Here is a 22,511-nt window from a genome sequence, read left to right as displayed (position 1 = left end):
ACCCATTGCAAAGAAAGTTAGCCAGTCATCCCTTTGATTTCAGTATGATTATTATTATTTACTATTAGTTATTAAATTTGTATACCAACGATCAGTAGAGCTACTTACGATGACTAAGTAGATGTGACTACGGTAAGTCTGGATCCAATAAAATAGGGACATTTAACACCATTTATTTCAGAGGGGTTACACACACAATGTTATCCTTCATTGATCCTGCTCTTTATTGATTTTTAAGTACTTGTAAGGCTGAAATCCTATAGTAAGGAGGAGGCCGGGGGGGGGGGAGAGTGAAGGCAGCTGCAGCACCTAGTTCAGCACCCTGCTAGACTTCTGCCAGGAGGTGAATGCAAGGGTGGAACAGTGCTGTTTCTTTCTTCTGCCCTTTTCCTTCTTCCTACCCCACCCCACCTATTTCTCTCCCACTGGAAACCATGAGTCACTGAAAGAAGTCTCTTCACATATTAGATTAGATATAGAATTTTCTCTGAAATGCATTCCTGAGTGGAATGCTGATCCTTTCAAATCAATGAGAGCATTGCTACCGACTTCAAAATGAGAAAGGATTGCAGCACCTTGGTCTTTTTTAAGCAAAAGGTTTTGTTCTTGGAAGAATTAAGGCTGCAGTCCTGTACCCTGTTACCTGGGAATAAGTCCCATTGGACTGCACAGGTATTTTGAAAGTGTGTCATGGTAGAAATAATTCATACTTGGGCGGTTTTTATAGAGAGAATGGCCACTATTTTATTTCCTCCCTGTGAAGGACGGTGTGTGGATATATTTTATGATTTTCAGCATGTCACATGATTCACTAAACCCACTATTAATTATAATAGGAAAGTCATTTAATTAAGTAACTTATGTTTCTACTGCAAGCAACACTACAAATAATTATTTGTTCTATATCCCTGTCCAATGATATTGTAATATATCATGTTCTATTTGATTTAGGTAGACTAAAGCCACTCTGGAAATGTTTTTTTAAAATAATAATAATAAAGAGGCAGTTCATAAATGTTTTGAACAAATGAATATAATGCTAAAATAATTGCTCATATATATATATGTTCCCCTAGTTTATAATGTTCCCCTAGTTTTTTTTTTTGCTAAAAGTCCCATTCCAATGAAGCTTGCAACTCCTCGGCAGCTCATTAGGATTACAAACAAGTGGTTTAGAAGATATATAAAATATATAAAATACGGCCGTCTTTTCTGAAGTCTAATGTGCCATTGAATCTAATGTGCACCTTAATTTTTGCAATGTAATTTTGCCAAAAAAGGTGAGCATTAGATTCAAGTAAATACTGTAGTTTCTGATTAACTACAATAATTGCACTTAGTAGTTTTTTCTTTGTTAAGGAACTGATTGACACTATATGCCAAATACCTGTAACTGGATTATAAGGTTCAGATATCTAGTTTGGCTCTTTCTGTTAAAGCATTATAAATTAACAAGGCATCTCTCTCTTCAAAAACAGCATCATGTGTTGCATAGCAACCGATGTAAAGCAAAGGCAGTTGAAACAAGGTCTTTTTCAATGCAAACCAGTACAGTGGTACCTCTGGTTACGTACTTAATTTGTTCCGGAGGTCCGTTCTTAACTTGAAACTGTTCTTAACCTGAAGCACCACTTTAGCTTATGGGGCTTCCCACTGCCACCGTGCAATTTCTGTTCTCATCCTGAAGCAAAGTTCTTAACCCGAGGTACTATTTCTGGGTTAGCGGAGTCTGTAACAGGATTTTTAAGATGCTACTTGTGCCCCAGGAGATAAAGCTGATCCATTTACAATCATGCTTCCTGGAGAAATTGTTGTCTTGTGGTCACCTTATTGTGACTGCAGCTGTACCTGAACACCTTTAGTGCTGTACCAGCAAGTACAAAATAACCCCTCTGCAGCACCACAAATCCAACTCAATGGTGTAACATTGGAAAATGTCAATCACTTCTCCTACCTAGGTAGTTATCTTTCCACAAGGGCCAACATTGATGCCGAAATCCAGTATCGCCTGAGCTCTGCGAGTGTGGCTTTCTCCTGATTGAAGTGCAGAGTGTTTGAGGACCGGGACATTCGCAGGGAAACCAAAATGCTTGTTTACAAAGCTATTGTACTACCAACCTTATTATATGCTTGTGAAACATGGACCACTTATAAATGCCATCTCCAACTCCTCGAAAGATTCCGTCAATGGTGAAGCAATGATTCTTCAACATCAACTTTGTTAGATTGGTCATGTTGTGTGGATGCCTGGTGATCGTCTTCCAAAGCAACTACTCTATTCCGAACTTAAAAATGGAAAGCGTAATGCTGGTGGTCAACAAAAGATGTTTAAAGACTGTCTCAAAGCAAATCTTAAAAAATGTAGTATAAACACTGACAACTGGGAAAGCCTGCGAGTGCTCCAGTTGGAGAACAGCCTTTACCAAAGGTGTCATGGGCTTTGAAGACACTCAAACTCAGGATGCAAGGGAGAAACATGCTAAGAGGAAGGCACACTTGGCAAATCCACGCCGTGATCAACTCCCACCCGGAAACCAATGTCCCCACTGTGGAAGGACGTGTGGATCCAGAATTGGCCTCCACAGTCATTTACGGACTCATTGTTAAAACCATGCTTATGGAAGACAATCTTACTCGGCTACGAGTGATCACCAAAGAAGAAGAATACCTGAACACCTACATTTGCATTAATGCAATGCTATTTGTATTGCAATACACATACTTGCTGTTTTTGTTGGCTATGTGTATTTAACAGGTTATTAAGCCAAGACTCGCAAACTGTGATTCTCAAGCCTCATTCCCTTGGTCTGTGGCATGTCTAGGTTTGTGGTTGAAGATGGGATATGGCATGTCCATCACACTGAATAGCCATATAGATTTGTAATTGCATTCTTATTGCTTCTTTTATGTCTCATATTGTGGTCCATTGTATTACTATTTGCATTCTGTGGAATTTCAGTTGCTACAACAGGCATGGAGTGTGTGTCATGAAGACCTCAGCAATTTTCAAGTGGTGGGGAAAGATTGGGAACCACTGCTCTGAGCTTTGCAGGTTGAAGTTATATAGAATGATGAAGTTATCCTATCTGTGGTCAAAAGCAAGGCATGGATTTGTCAGTGTTTTCTGTTCACGTAGAAATCATACAAAGCCAGTAGTATGGAAAAATATCAGACTCAGTTTTCTAATGTGGAAAGGGAGCTAACTCACTATAAGTATTTTCTTTTATAAAATATCCCAGTGTCTTGAACTGCAGGCATCAGAAATTAACTTTCACATCATTCCCTAGATACCAGTTTATGATATACAATTACTGGGCTGTGAACATGGATTTTGTGCGACTCAGTACTTCACAGCAATGCTTTATATGTAACATCTGGTTCATGCATTCATCTGCTAATAATAATGTTAATTTAAAAAAGAGCTCATTTCTGTTCTGAAGCAAACATGTTCAGCTTCTAGATAACTTTACCTGGATTTTTTTTCTATTCATTTGGTGCATTTGAGGCCAAACTGAGATGTCAAACTGTGACTCATTCCGTGTTTCAAAGATCTGGCTGTTAAGCTTTCTATCTCTTACTATAATTTTCTTCAGGAAAAAACCAACCCTAAACAATGTTATGACTGGATCGCAGAAAAAAAAGGAGAGAATTATTTTTAAATAATTCACTAGTGGGTGTACCCATCTGTGTAGTAGTCATACAAAGATGCCATTTTCCTTAACTGAATCTCTAGCAAGGCTTATCTGTATTAGTAGTTTTCATTCCAAGAAACGTTTAGCAAGGAGACAATAGCTGCACTTAGCTAATCCTTTTAAAAAAATCAGTTGCAGAAGTTAGGCGATCAGTCATATTGGTTCGACTTCCAGTAGTCATCTTATACAACTGTATAAAACTTTTTTTAAAAAAAAAATGGAAATAGTGCAGAATTTACTCTGCAATCCTATGGATGTTTACCCCAGAAGAAGTGTTATTCTGTTCTTACACCCAAACATGCATGCCTAGTATTGCATCCTTAGTTCATCCAGACACACAATTCCATTCCCCTCTTGGTTTTCCATTCCACCCCACCCCCAAAAGGTCAGCATTCCATGCCCACCGAGCATGCTCAGTCATCTGTGTTTTTGTTTTTTAAGGCGGGGTTTCCTCTAAGATTTTTGTGCTTTGGCAAATTTTGTAGATTCCCCAAGCCTGTTTGACGCCTCTCTTTTGTGCCTGTGTCTTTCCATTTTGGGTACATAAAAACCCTTACTCAGAAGAATTGAGATTGCTATTTGCATACAATATAGGACATATTTTTCCACATCATGTTTCGTAATGATTTAATGGCTATCTTTGATTCTATTAACTTTAAGTGCATTTTACGTTGGGCAAACTGTGGAATGTGAGGGTTAGTTCAGGTAAAAATGAAGGGACAAAGCAGCCTTCTCACAAATCTTATGTTAGCTGTCTTCTGCCATAGCAAGTTGTGGCTTCCTCTGAGAATCTCTCTGTGTGTCAGATTCCTGGAAGACAACGTGCCATTTGCATCAGTGAGTAAATGTGCTTGGAGAGGTGTGCAAAATGCTTCAGTCTCTGCTTTTAATGTTCTTCAGCAACACTTTTTTATGTGTGCTGCACTGAGGAGATGACCTGTGTGTGATTGTGAGTCACACAGGCAGTCTTTGAGCACTTGGATGATGAGTAGCGTGAGGCACACTTGAAAGCCGGGAACCTCCTCAGTATTGTCAGCTCGTATGAGTGAGGTAGAGCAGGGTGGCAGACTGTTTGAGGGCAAGTCTCATGCAGCAATCTGGGAGCTAGGACTTCAAAGCCTGATTTTGTTGAGACAGAACCCATTGCTGGTTCCAGCATCAATCTATGTAACATACCCCTTTGCAGAAGGATTTAATGATGCCTGAAGGTAAGGTCACACAGTCTAGGACAGGGGTAGCCAACAAGGTGCCCTCTGGGTGTTGTGCACTCACATCAGCCCCAGTCAGCATGGCCAATGGTCAGGGGAGCTGTAGCTCACCAGAGGACACTTTGTTGCTTACTCCTAGTCTAGGTGGAAAACTATCCTTTTCAAAAAAAATTTTTTCCTTCCAGTAGCACCTTAAAGACCAACTAAGTTAGTTCTTGGTATGAGCTTTCGTGTGCATGCACACTTCTTCAGATACCAGGTATCTGAAGAAGTGTGCATGCACACGAAAGCTCATACCAAGAACTAACTTAGTTGGTCTTTAAGGTGCTACTGGAGGGGAAAAATTTTTTTTTGACTATGGCAGACCAACACGGCTACCTATCTGTATCCTTTTCAAGCGAAGAGGGAAATCCTGGCTCTCCTCATCCAATGAGGAACTGAAACTCATGACTCTGGTTTTTCCAAAGGCTTTTGTTTCCAGATTTGAGTGGTACATAAAGCAGACACTCACAGATTGCAAAGCTCAGTGGTGAAGTGGAAATGCAAAGGCATGGCTAAGTGTAAGCTAAGACATTCGACTGACAAGCAACATGGCCTCTGCACCTTCCTTTTGTAGGGCCGGGTGGGACATCATTTAGCTCAGCGAACAGCTATACCCCGAGACTGGGCAAATAGGCAGGCCCTCCTTCTAGCCATTGGTTAGGTGAGTTATGTGTGCACTGACATCTCTGTGTCCAAGGTGACAAAGGTGGGGTGGGTGTCCCTTCTAGCTCCTGTTTTCAACTGATGGTTCGTTGAAAGGATTTTACTGAAATCGTGTTCGTTTCACCACCCATGCTGCAAATGCCTCACAGGCTAGAAGACTCCTCTCACTCCCAAGAACAAAACTCAGCCTTATGAGATGTGATGGCATTGCAGCCCACGTCTTCAAACATCAGTTGTGTTCCATTGCTGCAAAGCAGGTGGAGAAGTGATTTGAAGCAGAAGAGTGGCAGGTGGGGGGAAGGGGTGCTGAACCCTTTGCTACTCACTGCTTTGGCTCACCATCCACCAGTCCCCAGCCAAGCTTACATTTGGTCTGGGAGCATGGCAGGGAGGAGACTGTGGTGAGCAAAAGTGGCACGTGACAAAAAGGTTGAGCTCCTCCCTCCCATCTGCCACTTCTCCCCTTTACATAACCACCACCTTACTTACAGCTGTATGGCAGACCCACCTCCATAGTCTGATGCCATCACATCTGTTTACCGCCTACATTTTTGCCTCTCCCATGTCTAACAACTGAAAACAAAGTTGGGAAGAAAGGTGAAGAGAAGTTAGGGAGAAGCATGTTGGTCTGAAACTATAGATTCAGGTGGAAACTCTACAGAGTTCAAAATCTTTCTGGTGTACTTGGTCTTCAAAGCAGCCGTTCTTCATGTCAGTCCCCTCAATCTTTATTTATCAAGGGAATGTCCTCTTCAGTTACCAGCTCCTTGTTCTACAGTCCCATTTGCAAGCTCCTGAAATATTTCATCCACCTTTCTCTGTTAGATGTTTCTCTTTCCCCATGATGTACCTGTTGCTGTGACACTATTTGGACCATTTCCTACTTCTCTTTTGTGTGATTACGAGTATGGCTAACGCCTGAAACATAAATCATTTATCCTGACTCAGATTTCAATGGTGCTCAAATTAATGCAAAGTGCTGTATAGATAGGTTGATATATTTTAACACAGGGTTGCATCCAAGTACATTTGCAATGGATGTGATTAATGTAAGTACGTACATCCATTTCAAAAGGGTGTATTTATAGCAAAACTTAGTTTGTAAATAGGCGGTTTATTGGGGACGTTAAACCCTTCATTTCTTCTTTGAATATGCAGATTTCATGAATGTTAGTGTTAGATGTGCTTAATAAATAAATCCCAGCTGGTGTGACTGTGGTCAACAGAGATTATTAGTCTCATGCAAATTTCTCTTCACTCCCTCACATAGGTGACTATAGATAATCATTTACCAAATATCTAATAAAACTGTAGCAAGCATACAGGTGAAATGGGGAGCTGGTTATCTGTGCCTCCACCCATGCAAAGAAGACAGTTCAACCTACCACATCCTGACCTCTCCCAATTTTTAATTTGCCCTGGATCAGGAAAGGCTTGTCCTTTTTCACTTTTACCATTACCTTTTCCTGCAGATATGTTTGGATCTTGCTGTTGTGTTGACTGATCTCATCCCAGAAAATAAAAATACATTTGCCACCCCTTCTTAACAAGATCCTTTAAGAAAAAGGTGAATGGGGAGGGGGAGAGATTTGTTTATTTTCTGCTTAAGAGTCCACCAGTTCTTCTTTTTTGTCCTGTGCTCCAGTCAAACCACAACCCTTCAGTTTTGATGTTGCAGCTGGTTGCCATGGAAATAATTGTGATTTCACAGGTTTAGTGTAGCATCCATTGCAGGAGACAATGAGGAACATTGGTTGTGTGGGAGACATGTTTAGAGAATGGGGAAGGCATGAAAATATTCCTCATCTCAGGACCCTAGGGATCCCCTACCACGTCTTTCTCTGTCTCTCTGTCTCCTTCTCTCCTTTTGTTGTTGTTGTTTTTACTCCTTATAGTGACAGTAGCATCTCCTGCACAGCAGATACAAGAGCAACTTGATGTGTCTCACTGCTTCAGCTGCTCAGACAAAGTGATGTGGTTTCTCCCATCACTGCCTCCAGTATAAACATGCAGTTCTTTGTCTGCTGTCTCCATTAGCATTTTCTGCCTTGCATCCATGCCGCACAATTATTTTTCTTGGGGAATGTGATGCCAAGAGACGTCAGCTGGGTTATAATTAGCTATACGCTGGCAGCTCTCAAAAGCTACAGACAAGTGGCACTCGGGAAGGTGTAAAACCATTTATTCCTGTACATTTGAAAGTAGTGGAGAAATCATATTTTGTTTGTTGTGGATAACTGAGTTTGGTGTGTTATTGTTGTTCTTTCTGTTGACCTACATGAATATTGGGATGGGGGACATTTAATTTTGACATAAGTCGTGGATTCTAAAAGCTAACAACCTCAATTTTGATTCCAGCTAATCCAGCTACTGTCACTGGGCACAATGGGCAATCATTAATTCCACGGTTGAAAAGTTGTGCTTTTAAATGAAGACATGCATCTCTTATTTCACAAACTTCATCAAGTTTTTCTTTCATTTCAAAATTCCATTTTTTAAAAAAAGAAAGAAACATATTCCTTTCAGAATTGTTTGCATACGGCAAAACACCCTGGCAAATTCAGAAATGATGGCCAGTCTTTATGATATAATTGTGATAGGCATGTCCTCTGTTGTGTGTGCCAGATTAATTGGTTTGTGGATCCTGTTCTAAGCGAACAGCTGGCCTCCTTGGTATAACTGCTGTTTTGACTGTGGAGCTATGATAAACTTGCCTCATATTGTAACCTTCTCTCTCTGACTCTCTCTGTCTCTCATCTATGCCGTCAGTATAAAAGTAGTTAATGGCAAAGGACACTCGGAGGCAAATGTTTATAAAATGATACATATTCAGACGTGGAGAAGAAACCAAGCTGCACAATTAAAGTTTATTTGAAGGTCTTGCACAACAGACCTGCTTTCTAAAAGAAATCGGAATGAATGTCTTTGTTTCAGTTCAGACAATACCGGACTCTGTCACCACTTACAAGGATATCGGTCTCTGCCATTCTCCGTCAATGCAACAGAATGTCAAAGCACACATGCCACTTATCAGTGAGGTAAAAAAACAAAGGCCTGAGGTAAAAGAACCTCACAATTAACAATACAGTGGTACCTTGGGTTACATACCCTTCAGGTTACAGACTCCGCTAACCCAGAAATAGTACCTCAGATTAAGAACTTTGCTTCAGGATGAGAACAGAAATCGTGCAGTGGTGGCGCAGTGGCAGCAGGAGGCCCCATTAGCTAAAGTGGTGCTTCAGGTTAAGAACAGTTTTTAGTTAAGAACAGACCTCTGGAATGAATTAAGTACTTAACCTGAGGTACCACTGTAAAGTCAAGGGATGGGGAACCTGTTTCAACCTGAGGGCTGCATTTCTCTCACAGATGACCTTTCGGAGGCAGCCCATGGTAGGTGGGTCAATAGATGCAACTCTTATATTCTACAGTAAGGCTACATTCTAGCCACACAGAAGTCAGAAGTTGGTGTAAGGCAGAGCCATTCAAGAGTGGCTGGATCGTCCAGAAGGCTGCATAATTGCCCACTCTCATGTAGTCAATGCGAACACATAACATAACAATTGCTTTAGTGCCGCCCCCCCCCCCCCGTTATTGTAAAATAACTTTCCTAGAAGAGAATTTCCTGCTTCCACTCTGGGCTCTCTCCCTGAAGATGAATAAGGCCTGAACTTTGTACATGTGCAAAATAGAAATCAGGAAGCCACAAAACAAAGAAAACCCCATTAGGCATTTGCACTCCAGGCTACTTGTAATCCCTCTCTTTTTCACTGTGGAATCTTGTGCATGTTTACTGTGTTCAGGAGACTTTATTCCCTAGAAAGGCAGTTGAGGACGGCAGCCTTGGAAGATCATGCCATATAAACTGTCACTTGGGAATGTCGGGGGGGTTGATGAGAGATTTGAATTATGTTAGCTTGCTATATAGTTGCTTAATATAACAGACAACAAGTCAAATTGGGACAAGTCAATTGGGACGCGGGTGGCGCTGTGGGTTAAACCACAGAGCCTAGGTCTTGCCGATCAGAAGGTCGGCGGTTCGAATCCCCGCGACGGGGTGAACTCCCGTTGCTCGGTCCCTGCTCCTGCCAACCTAGCAGTTTGAAAGTACAACAAAGTGCAAGTAGATAAATAGGTACTGCTCCGGCGGGAAGGTAAACGGCGTTTCCATGCGCTGCTCTGGTTTGCCAGAAGCAGCTTAGTCATGCTGGCCACATGACCCGGAAGCTGTACGCCGGCTCCCTCGGCCTATAGAGTGAGATGAGCGCCGCAACCCCAAAGTCGGCCACGACTGGACCTAATGGTCAGGGGTCCCCTTTACCTTTACCTTTACAAGTCAAATATTCTAACAACATAGTGATCAAATGAAGACTAGATGGTACAGTTCATGCCAGATTTCTGCAGAGTTAAAATAAAAACATTTTGATGGCTAGAGATGAGCTGTGGAACACCTCCTGAGCGACCCCACCCCCACCTGAGAAAACCGGGGCCGTGCTGAGTCGCTGCCTGCCTGTGCAAGGGGAACCCAAACAGCTGACCCGACCCTTGGCAGGCAGAGAGGAGCACCGTGCTGGGGTGCCTGGTTTGCACCCCTCAAAAGTTGTAAGCCTGGGGCCATGGCTCCCCTCTGACCCTTCATGCTATGCCCCTGGATCCTACTACTTTTATTCATTTTTAAAGTTGGGGAGCAAATTGTGGTGCTTCCACTTGCAGCCTGAACTGGTACAGTCCTTTCTGTTGCCTATGGATTCTTCCAGCTCATTGCAGCCTCTAAGGAGTAGGCTAGGTCTACAGGGGAATATTGCATTGGGGAGATGTGTAAGCTTTAAGTGTGTTTATGTTCACCAACCAAATAAAGTCCTCCAAGTCTGAGAAAGGTGGGAGAGCTATGTCCTTGAGCTGGGACGGCTCTGGGATTGCCCTACCACCCCATGTATTTCCTCCTAAGCCAACAAATAGTATTTTGCATAGTGGAGAGGAACATTTTGGGGGGAGGGGTTACAGCTGGAGAGGGAAGAGTTAACATTGGCTATGGTATAAAGTTTTCAAGCCTAGTATCAGTGGGTGAGGGGAACCTGAGGGCACTATGACATAAAACAACCTTTCCTGGGTAACCAAATACTCCATGTTAACATTGGACCCATTCAGACATTCGGCCGCAATCATAAATATGTAACTTATTGGGAAACAAATCCCACTGAATGCATGCAGTGGGAATTAACATCTGAATAAAAATGCTGCATACTTATATAGGCAAACAGGTGAGCACGCCAGCCTCTTCAGTGTTGGAAAGACTGTTCCTCATTCATTGTTTTGCCTGCAATAGGATTGTGCAGTTACTTGGGTGGTAAGAACCATCACATGGTAGAAGAGCAGGCACAATTTTCTCCCCTCCACTGTGCAAATCATGCCCTGATGTGAGGTAGCCATTCCACAAGGATGCCAGATGAAACAGATGCCTGACCCATGCTATGCAATGCTTTCTCTTCCGAAAAGGAGCTGGAAGATCGCTCAAACTGGGCCTGTTTTCACAATTAGGTATTTGGGTATTATATGTTAGGGTTGCCATACTTCCAAGAGTAAAAACCAGCACACCCCAAAAGCTGTTGAGCTATATTATATGTAAGATTCCCTGTCGTGCAGGGGCACACCAAGTTCACTGCTGACTATTGTAGTGCCTGAGCCAAGCTGTAGAACTGATTGTTCCTGCCCAATTATTTGAGGAAGTATGTGTCTGTAGCAAAACACGTACATGTTTGGTTTTTTAATTCCAGTTTGACCGTTGGTAAAAGTACCAGTCTCCAGGCAAAAACAGAAGCCAAGTATGTTTTTTTTAAAAAACAAAAAACTCTCCAGCAATGACTTTGGAGATCTTGATAGCATGGTCAGCGGTCAAATGTTTTCATGCTTCATTTCTCCTGTTCCTCTGACAGGTACATGTGACAATGCTGAAGCTATGAGTGGAATTTTAATGAGGAACTTTGAAGAAGTTGGCGGCTCCTCAATCTTTTCTGTGTGGGAATCGGATGATGAAGTTTCTAGCGGCAAAAGCGCTGACGATGCTGATAGTGTCAATCTGTCCACTTCAAATCATTTTATTCGTAAGTAGCAGATGCCAGGCAAGGTGGATCCATGTTCTTTTTTAAAGTAAATTTTTTGGGCAATGTTTTCACTTTGGAATATATATATACACACACACACATATAGACACACACACACACACACACACACACACACACACACAATATATATGTGTGTGTATATATCTATATCTATCTACTTAATTGTTTACATAATCCAGTATAATAGGACAGACAGCCCACCATAGACTTACAGTACAGATTTAAAAGTTATTAACAGAAACTTCCCAGGATTAAAAGTAAGGGGAAATGTCTGTGTGTCTTATGGTACCTCAGGTAGCACACACACCAGCTAGTGGATGTGTATTTCAGGATGCCAGTAACCCTAATTGTTTAACCCTATGCTTCAGAAATTTCACTTAGATGAAAGATTTATACTTTCCCCAAATAGGGTAAAATAAGTACTGCATAAGTACCAGTGCAACTGCATTCATGGTCAGGCTGTCCAAATGTTCCAAAAGAAAGTTCTGGAACCAGAATGGGGGAGGGTGTCTGTGGGCTTCCAGATGTTGGGACTTCAGCTCCCATCAGCCTCAGCCTGCATGGCCAACTGTTAATGGGAGTTAATGGGAGTTGTTGTCTACCAACATCTGGAGGGCCACAGGTTCTCTGCTTCTGGCATGGAAAGATAGAACTTGCAGATATCAAGACACTCTCTCTCTCTCTCTCTCTCTCTCTCTCTCACACACACACACACACACACTGCCCCAAAATTTTCTAACACTGGAAATTAACATGTTGCAATGTGTTCCACACCGATTACCATGAGGTCAAGTATTCATTCTGTCATTGGCCCATCTGCTTATTCCTAGTCAACTTTCATTCTGATACAGTGGTACCTCGGGTTACAGACACTTCAGGTTACAGACGCTTCAGGTTACAGACTTCACTAACCCAGAAATAGTACCTCAGGTTAAGAACTTTGCTTCAGGATGAGAACAGAAATTGCATGGTGGCGGCGCAATGGCAGCAGGAGGCCCCATTAGCTAAAGTGGTACCTCAGGTTAAGAACAGTTTCAGGTTAAGAACGGACCTCCAGGAGGAATTAAGTTCTTAACCTGAGGTACCACTGTATTTGGATCATTGTTGTTAATTCTGCAAATGAGTTAGATAAATTTTAAAGCCTGCAGTTCAAGGAACTGAGCCTTTGGTTAGGCGTATGGCATGCTATATATCCACAAAAGCTTGCTGTGGGATTGTAGAAAATGGGATTAATAAAACTGTAGTATTCCTGCATCCCATTTGGAGGAAGAAAAAATTAGGAACATGTTTTTTTTTTTGCTGCACTGCACACAGTCAAGCATGCTGATTGTAACAGCGACTGATATTTTGCGTTTAATACCACAATGCTTTTAGATCTCAGAAACGACTTGGCTTTCCACTTAAATTCACCCAAGCATTTCCAACACAAAACCCCAGGCTAGTGAGTGATTTCCCAGCAGATCTTCCCCATTATGCCATTGCTATGTCACGACTGGCTTTCCAGTTTTTGCAGTTTCCATGACAACCATGATCTTTGATCTGCAAAGAATAATAATGCATCACTAAGAGGTATAAAACATTTTTTGGAACATAAAGTGTGGTTCCCTCAAAGGAATAGATTGCAGACAGCAGGGCACTTATCATTAATCAGTACTATAATTGCAAGAACGCTGTATAAATATGAATTCCTGTTGATGGCAGACAGCAAACCACATCCACTAATTTTCTAGGCTCCACAGAAAAAAAAACATTAAAAAAATATGGGAAGCCTTGTTACAGCAGCAACATCATTAACTGGCATTCAGCTACTGCTGTTAGTTGCTGCTGCTGCTACTACTACTAACAATAATGAAAGGAAAGCAGGAATAAGGTGCAGGAATAAGGAGAGGCTGAGAAAGATTAAAGAGGCGACTGGGAAGTGTTGACAAGGTGTAGTGGTAGTAGATAAAACAGGTGAGTGTTTGCTGAGTATACGTTTTTGTGTATGTGTATTTATCCAAGTCCATTTATATACTGTTTAACATATACGATGTATGGCAAGTGAAAAACACAAATTTCACAAAAATACACAAGAAAACCATCAATGCGAATGACTAAGAACAGCAAGAAAAAGCACTGGAATTCAATAAAGCCTAACAACATACAGAAGACGAGAGTTCAGCTTTAATGATGCCTCTCAGGAAGGCCTAGGCCTGCCGCCCAATGATTTCTGAGAATTCTGAGATCACTGTGCTTCTCAGGAACCAGGTGAGATTCAGCAAGAGATGGGCAGGTAGAAACCGCTTTATTCATAGATATCTTGGCACCACTGCTTTACCAGATCCATCAGAAATCAATATAATTGTTGGCTCCCAAGCGTCATCAAAAACATATTCAAAAGTTAATCCATACACATGAAAATGCATTGAATAATTTAGAATATTGAATAAATTGTAAGACATTGTGAACTTCACGTAGATATTTTATGACCGTTTCATAGCCATTGCGAGAAGGAGAATGTCTTCACACAACTTTTAATTTCTTTAAATTACAAATCTAAAGGAAATGTCACAGCGCGTTCCGAAACATTTAAACAAATTTGTAGTGCAGTAGCGTCACTGCGAGGCAGCTCCCTCAGACAGCTAACATAAGAACAAGATTGCTGCTGGATCAGACCATAGGCCCATCTATGCCAGCCTCCTGTTCTAACTGGCCAACCAGCCAGTTTTTGGTGTCATGAAAATAGTTGGTTATTTATTATATTTTTATTCACAGAGAAAATGACAGTGGGTTTTATTTTGCTTCTGGCGCCAGAATTAACTTGATCAGCCTTTGATGCTATGTATGGACCATTACATGGGAGAGGCTTGCAATTTGCTGCTCTGCCCGAGCTAACAAAATTATATTGCATGTAAAGGACAACATTGCTTTATGTGTTTCACAAATTCCTACACGTCTGCCTATATATCCTTCATTGTTTTACCTTCTGCCATACATTGGGTTACTTTTTTATTATGGATTGCTATTCTTTGACAAAGTTTTCAGTTATGTTCTTGTAATATCCTCATGACCACTGCTCCTTGTGCATTTTTCTAATCTATGGGTTGTGCTGAAGAAGATTCCAGCAAAACAGTCAGATTATCCGGGATCACTGTCCGTTGTTATTCACCTACTACTTCGGCACCATGAACGCCTAAAAAAGGTTTTACCGCTTAGCCCACAGGATAGCATCTATTACTTTGTTTCAACCATAGATTTATTATACTTCTACAGACTTTCAAAGATTGACAGACGTGTGTTCAATTGATTTCAAATATATTAGAGAATTTACAAGTGCACACATTTTGTTTTTGTTGTACCAAATCATGTATATTATGCGATAAGAATTACAGTGCTATCTAGTATACTGGTCTGCGTGTTGCTTGTATTGTTTGTTGTGTTAAGTTGGCAACACGGGTTTGTTGTTCTGTAGTAGTAAGGTTCTTGTAAGTAGCAATAGTTCAATGTCAGGTAGGCTTTCGCACATTGTGAGGTGATAAGATATTTATATACTGATTTTTCAGGCAAACATCATTATATTGGTTTACAAAGAAATTACAAATCAATAAGTATCAGTTAAAATGGTATAATATAGCAGAGAAGACAGCTAGAAGGGTTGGAAAAAAAGAAACCTGTTTCAAAACTACATCTCGCCTCCCCTCGGGGCAACATGATCCCTGAGTAGCTCTGTGATGGTGGGCCATCACATTGGTAGCTGGGGAAAGGCAAGGGCCAACTGAGTTGGAACACCAGGAGCTAGAATGGCTGGCAGTTTTCCAGGCTGTTGCGTCTTCATTCTCTCCTCCCCTAAAGAGAAAGACAGACATTCTGATGTACAGTGGTACCTTGGGTTATAGATGCTTAAGGTTACAGACTCTGCTAACCCAGAAATAGTACCTCAGGTTAAGAACTTTGCTTCAGGATGAGAACAGAAATCGCACGCCAGCGGCGCGGCAGCTGCGGGAGGCCCCATTAGCTAAAGTGATACCTCAGGTGAAGAACCATTTCAGGTTAAGAACGGACCTCCGGAACAAATTAAGTTCTTAACCAGAGGTACCACTGTATGTCAGTGTGATGCAATAGGTTGCATCCGAACGTCCTCCACAAGACATTGAGGGGGTTGCCTGAGCCAAGAGGGGGAAAATGAACTCTGGAGGTTTTCATAGAGTAGGTTTGAAGACTGAGAGTTTAAAAACATTGCACAACGATGGCTTATTGATCACTGTGGATTTGAAGCCAACAAAGTTTCCTAAAAATATATTTTAGGGTGACGCCTTGGGTGGAAGTTAGAGGTATAAAGGGAAAGTGCCATGCCAGAACGTATCTGCTTATACAACTGAACAGCTAATAACAGTGGCATAAATATCTATTGTTACTGTAAGTGTAATAGTGAAAAAGTCAAATGTGAGATTGCACCAGAAAGCTTTATTCTGCAGGGTCCCTTTGATAGATAAAACATGTAATGCAGATTTCTATAGATATAAAATTACTCTGCTTCAAGGGTGTGTGAGGTTTTTATTTATTTTTTTAGAAACAGTATATGGCTCGGCTGAAGTGCAGAACGTTGCTTTTAATTAAATAACAACTAAGGCTGCAATCTTAAGTACACTTACTAGAGAGAGGGAGGGGGTTGTTGTTTTGATATTGTTTGTATTTTGTTTTTGTATTTTGTGTTTTTATCTTGTATTTTTATGCTGTGAACAGCCCTGAGATCTACAGATGAAGAGTGGTATACAAATAATAATAATAATAATAATAATAATAATAATAATAATAATGAAATTAGTCTCATTAGACTAAGTGTAATATACTTCTTAGAAAACTGAAGCTGAGCAAAAATGGCCTCTCAAAATTCTCCATTCTGTATAGTGGCAGTGTTACAGGATGGGGAGTTAATTTCATTCATTATTCTCCAGTGGAGGACTGAAATTCGCCAGCAGTTCAGGCAGAGCTAAAATAATATCCCCCCCCCCCCGCCAAAAAAAAAACTTTGTTGGAAAATTATTTTCTGAGCAATTTCAGATAAACCCCAGAGTAAACATGATGAGGATTATGGTGTTGGTAGTTCTAAATTAATACTTGTTACCATTTTTTCTTACTCTTAGGAAGTCAGTGTTCCTGCTCATTGTTTCTAACAGTTCTTAGCCAAGCTACTGCAGCTTTAACTACAGATGGCAGAGAAACTGATGGGCAAGTTTACTAAAAATTTAGTCACGGTTAACTTAGCTGCATTGGTTACCAATGGGTTTCTTTTTCCTTTTTTGTGTCATATTATGGGTTGGGGCTTTCGGATTTTATTTCAGAGACCTGACATGGCTCGAATTTGCAGCGGGATTCCTTCTGTGGACTTTGGTCATGAAAATGTTTTGGAGCACATTCATTAATTATCTGGAGGATGGCTTTCTTAATTAAAGGTTTATGCAGAGCTTCTTTGGAATCATGCCTACAGTTGTGCAGAGGGTTTGGCAGAGGAGCTGTACTGCTTCCTTTCTCTGTCATTATTTGGGTGGTTTGCCCATTATAGAATAAGGGAACAATCCCCCTCAGAAGGGAACAACGGAGCATTATGCTGCTCACATTCTGTGAAGATATGACTGCTCACTGGTGTGTGATTTGTTACCATGACAGTTTAGCCGTGTCAATTTTGTTTTTAGAATGGTTATCTCTTAGCAGCACCCTCCCATTATCATGCTAAGAGTGAACTAGTTAAGTAGCGCTGTTTTGTTTCCTATTAAAACTTACGTACCTGACCTGTGAGTTTTAAATGCTTTTTTAAAGTGTGTGTGTTTTGCCCAGGTCTTCTTAGTAGCAGCTTTGCTCTTCTGCCTGATCCTATCCCCCTAGACCACCACTTCCAAGGCAGGAGGTGCTGAAGGGGAAAAATAATTGATCTCTTAAGGCCGAAGCCTTTACAAACAATATTAAACAGTATTTTTGCATGCAGCCTTTGCCCTCCTTGTCAGAATCCAAGAACTGTCAGTAAGCGATAGACAAATCTGTCAGTTTCAATTTTTTTTCCTGTCTTAAATTCAGTTCCAAACAGTTCCAAATACCCTTGAAAATTCACCAGCATTTTAATACACTTTTGCAAGCAATTTATTCCAATATAATGTATTTTTGTATGCCCTAGTATATGCATTTTATACTCACCTTTCCCTAATATACACACTTTTACTTGGTTGTATTGAAAACTGTGACTTAGATTGAATTGCACCCCCATCCCTACAGGCAACTTTTCTTTTTCATCCATAAGGATTATACACCTATACATTCACACTATGAGATACATTCACACTATGAGATGGCAAATTGTTGATGCCATAGTATATGGCAGTGCTTTAGACTATCACCTCCTGTGGATTGTCCTCCTTCAGAAATGTCAACACCAATCACTGCTGTAATGGTATGTTAATCAGTGAGTAAGGGTAATCAGAGGCACTCTTTGATGTCTGGGATGACTTTTGATTGAGTCAGTCTCTCACACTGAAAGCTGCTGGTCTTAGTTTTCTCCTCCTCCTCCTCCTCCTCTTCCTCCTGGTATCACATGGAGGGGCTTAGAGGAAATCTTTGAAAGATGTATAGTTAATTATACAGGTGCAGTGTTGCTCCACATAAAAGGGAGTAATTGCTAGGTGATTATAATTTTACTTCTCATTTTCCCCTGGTCATACAGCAGAAGAGCTTTCCTCCAGTGAACCTTGCAAGCTTTAAAAGGAACAAAAAAACAACACACCAAGAAACAAAGTCTGTAATAAAAGCAGATGTTTCAAAGATAAATCATTATTTTTGGGATGGCTGGGTGTAATATGAAGTTCCAGCTTGCAAGATAATGCTTTAAGCGCCTGTGACTACATGGCAAACATCAGATTCCTTATTTATTTATGCCTGAGTATCAACAATGAAAGATGTAGTAAAGCTGAGACTCAGCTGTTTTATACCACCATGTCATTAAATCCTGCTTCTGCGGTGAGGACAGCTGAACGGGAACCATCACAAGGTCCCTGACCCTGCAGCTGTGAAAATTGATACCATCTCACCTTTTGAATGAAATGGGGCTACAAGGGACACAAATTTATATATGTAAAGAGGCGGGATTATATAAGCATTGGTACTGCAAAAGAGACATTTAAGTAAGCATGTTGTTTGGTGTCAACTTGCTACAGCAGAGGCATAACTTGTATGAAGAAACAAAACGCCTCAAGAACCAACAATATAACCCCGCCCTTCAAAACCACCTGGTGGGTTCACTGAGCAGGAAAGCACCATAGGAAATACAGGTAAATAACCCCTCTCATTTTGTTTATCCCCATGGTTCTGCTTTATGGGGACGGAATTTAGCTCAGATCTATAGCATCTGCCTTGCATGCAAATGGACCTTGGTTCAATCCAGGTAAGACTCAGAGAGACTCCCTGTCTGAAATCCTGGAGAGCCATTGCCACGCAGTGTAAACACTGCTGAGCTAAATGGACCCAAATGCCTGAATCAGTATAAGGCAGTTTCTTGTGTTCCCTTCTGGATTTATTATACTTAAACACGACCCCAAGGCTCATGATCAAATATTCATGATTTATTTATTCCCCCCCCCACCCAAATTGCAATAAAAAAATCAAATTAATGTTACCTTAATTTAGAAGGTTGAATAAATTGGCCTTTAATCTACCTATGTGGATCCCTAATTATTCATGCAAATATCCATTTAGCGTATCACTTTGAGTAAAAGCAGGGTTTCTCAAACTTATTTATCAAAGGGCCTTCCTTTCCTTTCCCTTCCCTTTTCTACCTTCTATACCACACACTCCCATTCTGCATGATGCCAGAATGACACGGGACTTGCCCATGTGGAAATAGCTGCTTTGCTAAAATTGTAATGTGTGATGTCCCTGATTGCCTTGGTTTTACACTGAGCCTTGGGCTTCCCGATCTGAAGGTTGGTGGTTCAAATCCCCGCGACGAGGTAAGCTCCCATTGCTCGGTCCCAGCTCCTGCCAACCTAGCAATTCGAAAGCACGTCAAAGTGCAAGTAGATAAATAGGTACCGCTCTGGCGGGAAGGTAAACGGCGTTTCCGTGCGCTGCTCTGGTTCGCCAGAAGCGGCTTAATCATGCTGGCCACATGACCCGGAAGCTGTACGCCAATAAAGTGAGATGAGTGCTGCAACCCCAGAGTCGTTCACGACTGGACTTAACTGTGAGGGGTCCTTTACCTTTACCTTTTTACACTGTGCGGAAATGTCTGATGAAAGTCTGAATCTGCCCAAGACCCACACGCAAGCCTGCATACTTAGTGCGGCCTGTGATCTTATCCATTCTTTCACTGGTTTTAATGTGCATCTCAGGTATGTTCCATGTTCTGTTTACTCTGAGGGAATCCCATTGAAGTAAATGGGTCTGCTCTGGATGAAGAGCATTGTAGTCTCCATCTTTTTGTCTTTTGTTTCTCTGTGCATGGAAAATGGAAGAGGAAAACGATAATCTCTTGGGCTGTCTGATGAAAATGTACAGTAACTCATATAATTTACAAATTATATGAAGAATATCGGTTCCCAAAACTATGATTGGCTTAGTCTAGACTAAAAACTCCACAGGTAAACAAATTATCTCCCCATAAAGTTTAAAATGATTACCGACAACCTAAGATATGAGACCATATAGACTGTACAGAGGTCAAAGGAAGTCAATTTTTTCTAGTTTTCTTTTGACTTTTTTCTAATCTTTATAATTCTTTTTCTTTTTTTCTCTTTTGTTTTCTTCTATATGCATAATTTTCTTTGTATTTTTCTTCTTATCAATTATTTTTTGCGATATTTGGTAATCTAGTTTTTTTGGTATAACTGTATTTTTTTGGCGTGTATATAGAAAATAAATAAAAGCAAACAAGCAAAACGATAGAAAATGCACAGTAACTCAGTGCTTTGGGGGAAAAGTATAGTTGCTCCTTAGCCGGACAAATTTCTGCTTCTTCTAATTCACCCTCAAGTGTATCAACAACTCTTTATTTAGGCTTCCGTACTCGGCCCTCTAATGAGGTCGGAAAGGTCGACCCCAGCTGGCAGGAAAGGTCAGAATAGGTTCTGCTTTCATTCTTTTCCTGGAGGTTGGTATTCAGTGTATGGAGAAGTGCATACAGAGGGTTGATAGGTGTCTGGGCAGCTGAGAGAAGGTTTGCATTGTGCAGCAGAATAACGGCAGGATTTGACAGGTATCCTTCATTACCCTTTCCTGTAGAACAAAGAATAATTCCTACAGCATTATAGAGGATTACCTGTGGGAAAGGATGTGAACACTTTGAACAGTTTTTAAACTTTTCCAGCTCCCAGAATGCGTTCAAAGTATTATCATGTTGTTATTATAAAAAGTATTATTTGTGTTAAGGTGATTCACTGTCATAAATGCTTCTTGGTTTCCATCTTCATTAGCTCAGTAGGGAAGCAATGGTTCCTGAGCATAAGAGATGGGAAGTTTGCTCTAAATTTTGTTGTCTGTACCTAAAAAAATTCCAGATGTCAGTGCCTACTTAGCATGGCAGCAAGAAGCCTGCAGTTGTTTGTTTGTTTTTTACTATACATTGGCAAGGATCAAAAAACCCACTCAGCAAGTGATAAGCATTTCAAGTTGTGCAGAGAGGGGAAACCTTCAGTTTCCCTGTAGCTGCAGCCCACTGTGCCTCTGTGATTCCCCTGTCCCTCTAGAGTTCATTTTCACAATAACGTCTGAGTCAGGAGAGGCTATGTATGCTTTGGATCATTGTCTGGGTGCCGTAGTGGACTGGATGAGGGCCATTATACTGAATTTGAACCCTGGAAACAATGGTGGCACTGTTGATGGATGTTCCCATATCTGGGAGATGGGCCAAGTTGCCTGTTCTGGATGGGGTTGGACTCCCTTTTGAAAGAACAAGTTCATAGTTTAAGGTTGGTCCTGGATCATCTTTGTCACTGGAGGTTCAGATAGTTTCAGTGGCTAGGAGTGCCTTTTACCAACTGTGGCTGGTACACAAACTGCAGCCATTCTTGGACAGGGGAAGCCTGGCCACAGTGATTCATGCATTCATAGAATCATAGAATTGGAAGGAACCTCAAGGGTTAACTAGTCCAATGCTCTGCAGTGCAGGTATCTCAACTAAATCATCCATGACAGATGGCCATCCAACCTGTGCTCAGAAACCTCCAGTGAAGAGAGCCCACCAACTCCTGAGGAAGCTTGTTCAACTGTCTAACTTTATTGGTAACGTCAAGTCTTGTTTACTGCGATGAGTTTGGTCTGGAAGCTGCAACTGGTGCAAAAGGCCAAGGATAAAGCATAAGTTACTTACAGATATAAAAGAAAGAGGCGGTTTTGCCCTCCCAGACCTCAAAATGCCACACTTAGACGATTGGTGGAAACAGACTACCACCATAATATAACTCTGATGCTAGAAGACTTGTACTGGTTGCCTATATGCTACCAGGACAAATTCAATATATTTTTTTATTAATTTACCAGGCCCTTAGCAACTTGGGTTCAAGAAATCTTAGGGGACCACCTGATTCCGTACGTCCCTGCTAAATCACTGAGGTCTTGGGAGAAGTCTGTTAATGATCCCCCATGGCTTGGACACACAGCTCACACCCACAAGCAGTTGTATATTTAGTATTATGGGCCCAATTTTATAGAACTCCCTCCCAGCTAAGATTCAACATGTGCCTTCCTGGTGAACTTCTGGCACTTGGTGAAGACCTTTTTATTTCAGCTGCCATTTAAAGTTAGCGCTTTGGTTTTATTATTCATTT

At 41.2% G+C, this 22,511-nt stretch overlaps 1 protein-coding gene across 2 annotated transcripts in view; it reads left to right on the top strand.

Moving 5' to 3' along the window:
- The window catches only part of CSRNP3 (cysteine and serine rich nuclear protein 3), a 93,261-nt gene that overhangs the window by 4,511 nt on the left and 66,239 nt on the right, over positions 1-22,511 (top strand). For both annotated transcript variants that reach the window (XM_083577256.1, XM_083577257.1), the window contains exon 2: positions 11,536-11,703. In XM_083577256.1, coding sequence (XP_083433382.1) covers positions 11,559-11,703 — 145 coding nt within the window. In that variant the 5' untranslated portion in view covers positions 11,536-11,558. The remainder of the gene's footprint in view (positions 1-11,535; positions 11,704-22,511) is intronic.

This window comes from Podarcis filfolensis, assembly GCF_964270895.1.
Source record: "Podarcis filfolensis genome assembly, chromosome: 1".
Taxonomy (NCBI): domain Eukaryota; kingdom Metazoa; phylum Chordata; class Lepidosauria; order Squamata; family Lacertidae; genus Podarcis; species Podarcis filfolensis.
The sequence above is the reverse complement of the archived record's forward strand: the minus strand, read 5'-3'. Positions and strand labels throughout refer to the sequence as shown.